The sequence below is a fragment of the Myxine glutinosa genome, chromosome 3, assembly GCF_964187855.1.
Source record: "Myxine glutinosa chromosome 3, kmMyxGlut1.1, whole genome shotgun sequence".
In the NCBI taxonomy this organism is placed as follows: Eukaryota; Metazoa; Chordata; class Myxini; order Myxiniformes; family Myxinidae; genus Myxine; species Myxine glutinosa.
Genome location: NC_136263.1, coordinates 146466606 through 146478091, shown reverse-complemented (window position 1 = coordinate 146478091; position 11486 = coordinate 146466606). Strand labels below are relative to the sequence as shown.

Here is an 11486-nt window from a genome sequence, read left to right as displayed (position 1 = left end):
CTTGAGTACAGTGTACAGCAACAATAACAAATTTGACTACAATACTTATTGAGGTCGCTGTGCATAGTCATGTTCATGGAAGAGATAGAACATGACAGATCAGGAAGCAACAGAACAAAGGAGCAAAATAATGTTTCTGAAGAAGAAGAAGTGTAATAGATCTTGGTGAAGAAAGAACTCATGGTGAATTCCTGATAAGGTGATATTACAAGTGGAGCATTTTAAAATGTTTAAAATATTGTGACGGTTGTGGGCCCGCAAGAGGACATCGTGCACCTCTCGGGCAGGTCCAAGTACACACACACACACATAAAGTAGAGTCAGTTGTGTCTTGGTATTCTGTTTAAGAATGCGATGCAATCATAAGGAATGCCATACGATTTTAATGTATGTAAGCAAATGCACCAGAAGCAGTCAGCATTACTCACCTCAAAATAAAATCTCTCCGGAAAAGTAGGGGCAGCAGAGACAGTGGATGGATTTAAACTGGAATTGAATATGTATTTAGAAGCAGTGGGGGTCGAGGAGTATATGAGTGTTGACAGGATTCCGCAGGCTCAATGGGTGTTATGGCCTTCTCCTGCAATGAAGCTCCTTGTATTGCGTAAAATACATAATTTTGCAAATATTTGAATGAGACACACCAAACAAATGACAGGTAAGACATCACTGAAACGTATTTATATTTTAATACAAATAAGTCTGGACTCATTTAAGACTGAGGTAACAGAGGATAAGAAGGAAATGCTTTGAGGAAACAGTGGAGCAGTGGGACAAGAAAAAGGATGCAACAATAGGATGAACGAATGGAAGGAAGAGGAGGAGGAAAGAAGAGGAAAAGAAACATGGCCACCTTTAAATATATGAGGAGAGGTAAAGGAGGGCTAATTAGATGGCAACCTGCAAAGAGTATGGTACATCCATCAAATTATTGCATAGGACTCCTCATTTAAGGTTTATTAATATTAATTTGCATAGGACATTAAGGTTTATTAATATTGCATAGGACATTGGCCCTGTGCTTTTTCTGGTCTTCATCAATGATCTCTCTGACTCTCTTGAAAATCCTCTCTATCTCTTTGCTGACGACTCTACTCTCTGTCGCTCCGTTTTTCATCCCTCAGATCGGCAGTCTGCAGCCTCCTCACTCTCTGCAGACCTTGACAAAATCACAGACTGGGCAAACAAGTGGAACATGTCTTTCAATCCTGACAAATCTCACACTCTTACGATGTCTCTCCGAAAAGACCGACTGGACAACCCTCCCATCCACTTTCTGAATAATCCTCTCCAAGAAGTTCTGTCACTCAAGCTTTTGGGTCTCACTATCTGCCATGATCTTTCCTGGAAAAACCACATTTCAAATCTGGCCTCCAAAGCCAGTCGCCGACTGGGCATCCTCCATCGTGCGAAGTCCTTCCTTGGCACACCTGAGCTCCTCACCACATACAAGGCTTTCATCCGCAGCTCAATGGAATACTGCTCTCCCCTCTGGGCTGGTGCTCCTGCCTCACACCTAGCTCGCCTTCGCGCTGTTGAAACCAAAGCATTCAGAATCATTGGAATCTCCCGCGATGAAGCTAACTCCAAGGGCCTCTCACTCACTCACCGCAGGCAGGTTGGTGGTCTTTCCGTCTTCTACCGACTCCTCTCTGACCTTGCGCCCCCAGCTCTCTCTGGGCTCTGTCCTGCAAATATTCCTACAGGTCGCACAAGATCTGCCTGCAACCCTCTTTTGGTTAAACTGCCAAAATCCAGACTCTCTGCTCACCTTCACTCCTTCATTCCTCTTTTCTCCCGCCTCTGGAACAAACTCCCTCACTCTCTTCAATCCCACTCCACCCTCCAAGTCTTTAAAACAGCTGTTCACCACCATCTCTTATCTTCCCCCATCCAAAACCTTGATCTTTTCTACCCCCGCTAATTTCACCCCAATTCCACTTTTTGAAATACCAACTTCTGTCCTGGAAGTCCTTGGTGTCCTTGTGCTTTATACTTCTCCCTCCCCCCCCCCCTTCCCATGCCTCCTCCCCCCGGGCCCTCTCCCTTCCACACATCTCCCTGCTCTCGGATGTTGTGTTTGTGTGCTTCCCCTTTTCTCCCCATCTTGTCTTCCGCTCCCTCTTTTTGTGTATTTTGTTTGTCTGGTCGATTTGTTTGTGAAGTAAATGTTAGCTCTTTCACGAGCCTCGATTCAGTATACAAAAAAAAAAAAAAAAAATTGCAAATAAAATTAGAACGGCACTCGGTAGAGAGCATAACCCCACCAGGCTTAACAGTTTATGTTTTGTATCCCACTGATAGGCTGGATCAGCATCTGGAACTGAACCAAAATCTAATCGGCTTGTTCTTGTCACCTACCAAACTCATCCACCTAGTTTTGTCATAACACATCCATAACTTTTTTTGAGATATCATGCTATATATATATTTTTTTGTGGCCCCATCTCTATTAGTGGTGAGTAATCACTTAAAAATGTTCTCCTATCCGGATTTGGACCTACACCAAAATCGAACCAATTCTTCATTGGCAAACACCCAACCTGTCCCCCAAGTTTGATCTGAATCTATCCACGTCCTTTTGAGATATCATGATATATATCGTTTTTGGCCTGATCTCTCAATGGTGAAGAATCACTTAAAATTCTCTTATCCAGATCCGGATCTTCATCAAAATCCAATCAACTTGTCCTTATCACACACCATACCTGTCCACCAAATTTCGTCAGAATCAATCCACAATTTTTGAGATATTCTACTCAAAGACAGACAGACAGGGGTGAAAACATAACCTCCATCCACCTTCGGTGGCACAGGTAATCAATGACAAGGTAAAATAGATGCATACTAAAAATTTACATGGATATGACAATGCAGTACTTTTTATAACTGTACATAAATTATTGAGTAAAAAGACCATTTGCATGTCATAGCCAATTCTTTATCGTTATTTTTTCTTATTCTTTTCTCGGCAGTTGTAGATCCACTTGATGATCCGTGCATTGCGCTCCACAACAGAGACGGTTTGAGGTTGTGACTTTCCTTCTCCCCCGCTACTGTTGCCATCAGACATTTCACCGACACTGCTGTGCTTTTCTCTGATGCTCGCACTCCGTAATCTGACGGAACCCAGTTCTGAACTGTCCCGGGTACACTCTGTTGAGCTAAAAGCCTCCTGCGCTTCTTGATCCAATCCACGCAGGTTGAAAAAGCGCTCGATTTCTGCAGCACTGCGGGAAATGCGCGATGTTATGTCTGACCGAGAGTAACGGGGTAGGCGTCGTTTCGGACTTCCATCCTCTTGCACAGTGGGCAGTGTTCGTGGAAGGTGGAGACTACGAGGTGATCGTTCAAGTTCGGGAATTTCTGATAGTGATGAAGTGCATCGAGGAGAAAGAGGTGGCAGAGTGGCTGCTTTTATTTTGAATGCTGACGGTGATGTGGAATCTTCATTGTCCTTGAGGGTTTCTTGCCTTTGTCTTGATGGCGTCTTTTTCATTTTGTTAGCAGGACAAGCCGATTTGCTTGATGGAGTTTCATCAGCGGTTGTCGGTGTGTCTGGTGCCATTTTCAGAGCTGATTCTTGCTTTAATTTTGACCTGTTATCAACATGGTCATCTGTGTCTGTATTGATGTGCATTCGCTCTTTCATACTGGAACCAAGTCGGCGGAAGAAGTTTGAGGAAGATCCTCGCTCAATAATTTCGAGCTCTGGGCATTGCTCATCGTCATCATATTTGTCCTGGTTAGTTGTCTCCTCTTGCCTTCGTCGATGTATGATCAGCGAGTCGGGCCTAAACTGGCCTCGCCGGGAACTTTTTCGAGTGGCTACCCTGTAATGAAGAGAGCTCCTTAGATTGTGCTTCAAATCATTGTGAACATCAAGGCTCCCAGAATCTCCATCATAACTCTCAACATTGTTGTTTTGAGAATCGTGGGAGCTCTCGTTTTTATGGTGACCGGAAGCGGTTGTGGAACAAGACCCAGTGGGATTAGGGTCTGCATTGACAACAGCCTGGCTTCGAATATATTTGGGTCTATCAGCATCGAGTCGTTCACGGGCACTTGGTCGACCCTCTGACCGCGTGGCCTGCCAGTGCCAGTTCTTTGGTATCTTGTTAAGGTTGCTGCTGGAAAAGTTTGAAGGTAATGTCTGCGAACTGAGGGGTAGAGGGAGGCTCTGTTTCCGCCCCTCCAGCCCAGGAACATTGAGCATTTCCCAGTAAAACTACCGACAAAATTGCAACCACGAATACCCTCCTTTTTGTACCCAGCAGTGTAGTACCAAATGGAATTGTCTCAGTGCACCACAGGTTTCCCAAAGCCAGCCTTTTCTCTGTAGGGCACAGCTGCTTTCAAGCACATTTGGAACTCTTCTTGGATGTTGGAACATCCGTTTTTCGTGCTTCCTTTATTCTTCGTGTTCCAAAGGCGTTGGAAAATCGGGGCTCTTGGTACCAGCACCCACTTCCTGCACGCAACAGGGTAAAAGAGGAATGTAAGTGCATTCTACTTATTTTTTTAGTGCAAATCCTAATACATTATTCCCTCCTTTCCCAAAGCTGATAATCCTGTGGCTATGGCAATTTTCTATCTTGGTTGGCAACTCCAGCAGTGTAAATTACTTCTGTATAAGTACAGATGTTCTGAGCCTGCAAACCATGTCACGATTTATTTGTAATAGGAGGCTGCTGTTTATATTCATAATTGACTAATCCTAATTTTTTCAACACTTTCAGACCATCAATCTATTACGTATGCAAATACTGCGAAATTATGACCCATATTCCTCCTTCCTTATACAGTTTCCATCCTCCTCTGTCCCAACTTTTCATCTACCAGCAACCCCCTTCCCCCCACCTCAACCCCTCAACCCTCATCTTCTCATTTTCGTCCTCTTTTTGTATACCCAATACCCATGTACTCCTTCATTCTCAATTCCCTTAATATTTCTCAATTTTCTTTTACTCAATTACCCCTTCCCCCACCTCACATGATGTATGTAATACACATATGTAATACATTATTCTTTGCTCATTGGCAGTTGTTGATCTACTTAATTATCTGTGCATTGAATTCCACAACAGAAACAGGTTGAGGTTGTACTTTCCTTCTCCACAGCTGCTGTTCCCATTAGACATTTCACCCACGCTATTGTGCTTTTCTCTGATGCTCGCACTCCATAATCTGACAGGAGTCTCAACCCTTAAGGACTGAATCATGTTTACCGAGATGATTTTTTGGGGGGCGGGGGGATGGGGATATGGTGTTGAGGCTCGTGGAAGAGTTAGACCACAGAACAGATAAGGAGGATGTAACAGAACACAAGGAACAGTAGGAGAAGTAGGGGAGGGGGCACACCAACAGCAGGGTGGAGGGACAGAATGGAGGGAGACTTGGAGAAATAAGGGACGCGAAGAAGAATGAGAGAACGGGTAGGACACAGGGGTTGAACAAGATGGATACAGATGCAAACTCTCAATCACAGAAGTGGAAGGAAAAACTGGAAACTTGGAAAGAGGTGGGATTGTAGAGAGTTAACGGGGGAAGAAAACATCATGGTTGTAGGTTGAGGATGACCTGAGATGATGTTGAACAACTGTCCTGAAGAGCTGGGGGAAACGGATCGGTATAGGTGGAGCCTTGATTCTGGATTTTGGGGGTTTCATCAGAAGGGGGGTTACTGGCAGATTGTGTGTACATTGCAGAAACCTCAGATTTAGAACACGGAAATGGTGGAAGGTGCAAGACCAGAAAAGTGGCAGGAGGAGACAGAAATATCACCGGCCTGTCTGCGATGTGAAAGTGATAGGCCCAGACACTCAGCTTCATCGCGGGAGATTCCAATGATTTTGAAGTCCTTGGTTTCCATGGCGCCAAGCTCAGCAAGGTGTGAGGCAGGGGCGTCAGGCCATAGCGGAGATCAGTACTCCAGTAAGCTGTGGATGAGCCCATTGTATGTGGATAAAGAGTTCAGGTGTGCCAAGGAAGGACTTTGCATGACGTTGCAGACCAGCGTAGAATTGTGGCTTGGCCAACAAAGGTTATGGCTGATGGTGAGACCCAAATATATTCGAGTGAATAAACTTCTTCAAGAGGATTGTTAAGATAGTAGTTGGGAGGGTTCGCCTGATGGCCCTTTGTGAGTGCCAAAGTGAGATGTCTCAAGATTGAAAGACATATTCCAAGTGTGTGACCATCTTGTAATTCTATGAAAGCCTGCAGAAGGGGAAGAGGTGGCTGTCTGCCTATGTGAAGGACGGGGCATGTTACAGCAGAGGGTGGAGTCATCAGCAAATAGATAAAGGGATTTTCCAGAGAGTCAGGGAGATCATTGATGGCGATTAGGATTAGGACTGGGCCCAGAACACTGCCTAGGGACACTCCAGCCTTGACAGGGAGAGGAGATAAAAAGAATGAGTGCCACACGTTGGCTACGAGAGTGGAGGAAGTCAGTAAGCCATGTGAGGAGTTGGCCTTGGATGCCACAGGCAGAGAGTTTGGAGAGGAAGGTGGGATGCCTGCCTGTACCAAATACTCGAGATTTGTCCAGAGAGACGGGCCTGATCTCATGATCATATAACAAAGGTATCATGTCATACTGATTGCCAAGTGAGATTTTACATTTTGATCTATTTCATGTCAAAATGCACGACTCATTACAATTGGTGTCTGCACTCTCTTGTGTCGAAAGTATAATTGGTATTGTTGGAGTTTTTTTTTTTACAGTGTTTGAGGAAAATAGATGAGCTTGTCTGAAAGATTTATGTGATTTGGACCTGCAATCCTAGCATCATGAGCCATATAAGAGCCATTTCAAATTCGAGCATCATGGGAACACCGAAAGGCCAAACCAAAGGTTTTCGGTTATTTGTTTTACCTTTCATTGCATATCTTCTATTCCCCTGTAAATTACAATGTTCCCTTTAATGTCATATGTGCCAACTCTACTGCAGTGGCCTGCAAAAGTATTCACCCCCCAAAGTTTTTGCATTTTGATGCCACTTGAGCTTATTTCATGATGATTCCAAATCAAACGTAATATATAGTCTTCACAAACTACTCCAAAGTGATGAAGCTAAAAATTGCTGATAAAATGTGAATCTTATTTTAATAGAGCAAACGTATATGGTTATGTTTGTTTATAAGCGACCAAAATGTCTTCTTCTTAAAATAAAATTAACATCCAAAACACAGTCCATGAACTCTTAATTACGTTTGGACTACTGAGACACCTCAGACCTTTGACGACCCTTTAAGTCCCCCAAGACCCTTAAGACCCCTGAAGACCCAAAATACCCTTAAAGACCCAAAATACCCTGAAGACCCAAAATACCCCAAAGACCCTGAAGACACAAAACACCCAAAACACCCCCGAAGACCCAAAACACCACGAAGACCCAAAACACCCCCGAAGACCCAAAACACTCCGAAGACCCAAAATACCCCAAAGACCCAAAAGACCCGGAATATCCAAAACACCCCGAAGACCCAGAAGACCAAAAACAACCTGAAGACCCAAAACACCCTGAAGACCACAAAGACCCTTAAAGACCCCGAAGACCCAAAACACCCCGAAGACCCAAAACACCCTTAAGACCCAAAAGCCCCTGAAGACCCAAAAGACCTTGAAGATCCCAAAGACCTCGAAGATCCAAACACCCAAATGGCCCCGAAGACTGGAAAGACCCTGAAGACCCAAAACACCGCAAATACCCAAAACACCCTGAAGACCCCAAAGTTGCTTAAAGACCCTTTAGACCCAAAAGACCTGTAAATACCCCAAATAACCAAAATACCCCAAAGACCCTTAAAGACAGAGGAACCAAAAGCCCCTGAAGACCCCAAAGACCCAAACCACCCCAAAGACGTAAAATAATCTTAAAGGCCCAGAGGATCCAAAAGACCCTGAAGACCCAAAACATCATGAATACCCAAAAGACCCTGAAGACCCAAAAGTCACCGAAATGATCAAAGATGCCTATCCCTCTAAAACAACATGTGGTGAGCGAGTGAGCGAGTCACGCTAGTAAGTTAGAATAACAGAGAAAATCAGATGATTCTCAGTTGCATAAGTATTCAAACCCTTTGCCTAATTAATCTTAAATCACTTCAGGAGCAAATTCTTTGTTTAAAAGTTTACAAAATAATTTTTATAGGTTTCACCTGAATGTAATCTGTGGTTTAACCTAAAAATTAATCTCCACCATTTATCTAAGGAGTTTTAAGGTGCAGATGTCGGCTATAAATTTCACTTGGTCAACCAACAAGGCAAACATGAAGACCAAGGAGCTTTCCTAATAAGTCAGACATAAGGTGGTGGAGAAGCATTGTTCAGGAGAGGGTTATAAGAAGATTTCAAAGTCACTCATTTTCCCTTTGAGTACGGTGAAATCCATCATTAAAACGTGGAAGACGTATCATTCCACACAGTCGCTACTCAGTTGGGATGACTATCAGTCGATTTGTGTTTAAGCCAAGTCCTGAGCATAAACCATTTTGTGTTAGGCTGCCTGTAAAGAAGAATAATAATATGAATAATAATAAGAATTACAATCAGGCTATTTTGAGTCGGTCAGTTTTGTAGCTCAGTGATGTTGCCCAAAAGTTCACTGAGTGTTGTTGGTTATTAAATCCTCTGCAGATGACGGAAAGGTACTTTATAGGTTGTAAAACATTGCAGTTGTACATTTGTTTTATTACCCTACGCTCGTGAAGTGAAGAGCAGGGTTAAGCATTCGGGTTGCGTATGTGTGCCGTATGCGTACGTGTGCAGTGTCTGCATTTTTAAAATTCATTTTCTCAGCAACCGTTGGTCCGATTGACACGAAATTTTGCCATAGGAACGCATCTGCCTGTATAAATTTTATATTCATAATTATGATGTCATAGGTCATGTGGTACGACGCCATCTTGGAAAAAGGTTACACCTCTATATCTCCCAAACCGCTCAACAGGAAACATGGCTTATTGTCAAGTACTCCCTATGGGGAATAAGATATGTTGATGATGATGTCATCGGTGCCTTCATTATGACATCATGATTCGACAAGTACAACGCTTGATCTGATCAGTATGAAAAAAATATTCCTCTGCAACTGTTAGTCCGATTGGCACGAAATTTTCAGAATATGAGCGGCTCCTCCTGTGGAATTGTTAAAATGATAATTATGATGTCATAGGTCATGTGGTAAAGGCGCCATCTTGGAAAAATCGAAAAAAAAGTTGCACCTCTATATCTCCAAAAGCACTCCATGGAAAAAATTTGAAACATGGCTCATTGTCAAGTACTCCGCTTGGGGAATAAGATATGTTAATGATGATGTCATTGGCACCTTAATTATGACGTCATAATTCGACAAGTACAACGCTTGATTCAATCAGTATGCATTTTTTTTCTCTGCAATTCTTGGTCCGATTGACACGAAATTTTCTCCATAGGCGGGCTTCCTCCTGAACAATATTTTAATGATTATTATGACGTCATAGGTCATGTGGTACAGGCGCCATCATGGAAAAAATTCACACCTCTATATCTCTGAAACCACTACATGGAAAAAATTGAGACCTGGCTCATTGTCAACTACTCCCCATGGGGAATAAGATTTGTTAATTATGATGTCATCGTTGCCTTCGTTATTACATCATAATTCGACAAACACAGCACTTATCCATCCAATCATTATTAAAAAACATTTCAGCAACTGTTGGTCTGACGGACACTAAATTTTCACCATAGGAGCGCCTCCTCCTTTGGAATTTTTTAATGATAATCATGATGTCATAGGTCATGTGTTACAGGCGTCATCTTGGAAAAATCGAAAAACGTTGCACCTCTATATCTCCAAAACCACTCTATGGAAAAAATTGATACATGGCTCATTGTAAATAACTCCATGTGGGGAATAGGTGTTGTTAACGATTATGTCATTGGTGCCATAATTATGACGTCATAATTCGACAGGGACAACTCTTAGTCTGATCAGTTTGAAATTTATTGAGCATGATCTATGCAACAATTATATTAGAGAATATAAATATATGATGCCATCGCTCACGTGGTCTGGCAGCCATATTGGATCAAAAAAACATAAACGTTCAAAAACCGAAGAGTTGGCTCACACCAAGTTGATTGCGCAGGGTAAGTATTCTATGAATACCATTTAGTTTTAAAAAGCAGTCATGACATTCTTTTTAAGCCTCCACAGCTGAAGGCCTGTTATCAGATTTATGTTATGATAACTTGTGAACCACTTAAGGGATTTCAACCAAACCTGGCAGAAGTATGTATTGCAATAAAAAGATGAACTGATTGGATTTTTGGTTCAACATGTCAAAGGTCAAAATCATTTTGCAGACTATAACTCGAGTTGGAAGAATCCAATGTTGTCTCCTCTACTTATCTCTCTTTTTTCCATGGGCTCTCCCTCATGTGACCTTAAATTTTTCTTGGGACCTTTATTTGAAATCAATCGTAACCGTGGGTTGACATCTAACGTGGGTGGAGTGGAGGCATATCCATCGATGCAATAGCGTTGAATTATATTTTCTACTTGTAACATAAAAATTTTAAGTTTTATTAAAAGACCACTGCCCTATTTATGTTAGAGTTGACTAACAATATAAAAACATACTCATATGCTCAACATTTGTTTTGTAAACATGAGGTTATGGCACAAAATAATGGATGCACACTTACACTCAGACGATAAAAGATTTAAGGATTAAACTGTGAGTTTATTAAAGAGTAGAATAACAAAGTGCAAGTCATCCTCGTAATAAAATGTACATTCTTCCTGCATACAATACAACCTATTGCTGTACATGAGGGGTGCTAATTAGCATGTTTTTAAATGAGTTTGGACGTGTCAGGATAGGCTTGCACACATGTACAGGAGAACCATCCCAGAACTTGCTTTAGGGGCCTCGGGGGAATTCCCCTATAACTTTAGGGGCATTTCCCAAAAGTTTAATGTTTACATCCACAAGCATCTGTTCTATTTGTCTCATTAAATTCTCCGCTAATGGCTTTAAGTCTGGGATTACTTATGCCTTAATTGTCACAAGTTTCATGGAAACAATTGTGTCTTTAAGGCAAAATCAGCATTTTGTAGGACTGGTGTTTTTTTGTTGTATACATAATCGAGGCTCGTGGTAGAGCTAATACGCTGAACGGATCAGGATATAACAGACACACACAGGGGCAATACCCCTAGCGCTCATCTGGCAGAATAAACGGTATACTGCACCGACTAAGGATATTTTAAAGCAATTTCAATCGTTGCTAGAAGACAGTGTTGTCATAAGACATAATAAGACTCACATAATCATAAGACTTTAAACAAATAAATAACAAAATACCTATTTTGGGGGCAACCCCTCCCCCAACCCCATATACCTCCTAAGACCCCAATTTTTCTAATGCATTGAACAAACATTGGTACATCATGGGTGATTAAGGTTGTGGTGAAGTTTGATCGAAATTG

General features: G+C 42.3%; 1 protein-coding gene across 1 annotated transcript in view; it reads right to left on the bottom strand.

Annotated features, from left to right (window-relative positions):
- Positions 1-659: 659 nt before the first annotated feature.
- LOC137423142 (uncharacterized) overlaps positions 660-11486 on the bottom strand; it is a 72770-nt gene continuing 61943 nt past the window's right edge. The window contains exon 2 of the mRNA XM_068109976.2: positions 660-4471. Coding sequence (XP_067966077.2) covers positions 2948-4216 — 1269 coding nt within the window. The 5' untranslated portion in view covers positions 4217-4471 and the 3' untranslated portion in view covers positions 660-2947. The remainder of the gene's footprint in view (positions 4472-11486) is intronic.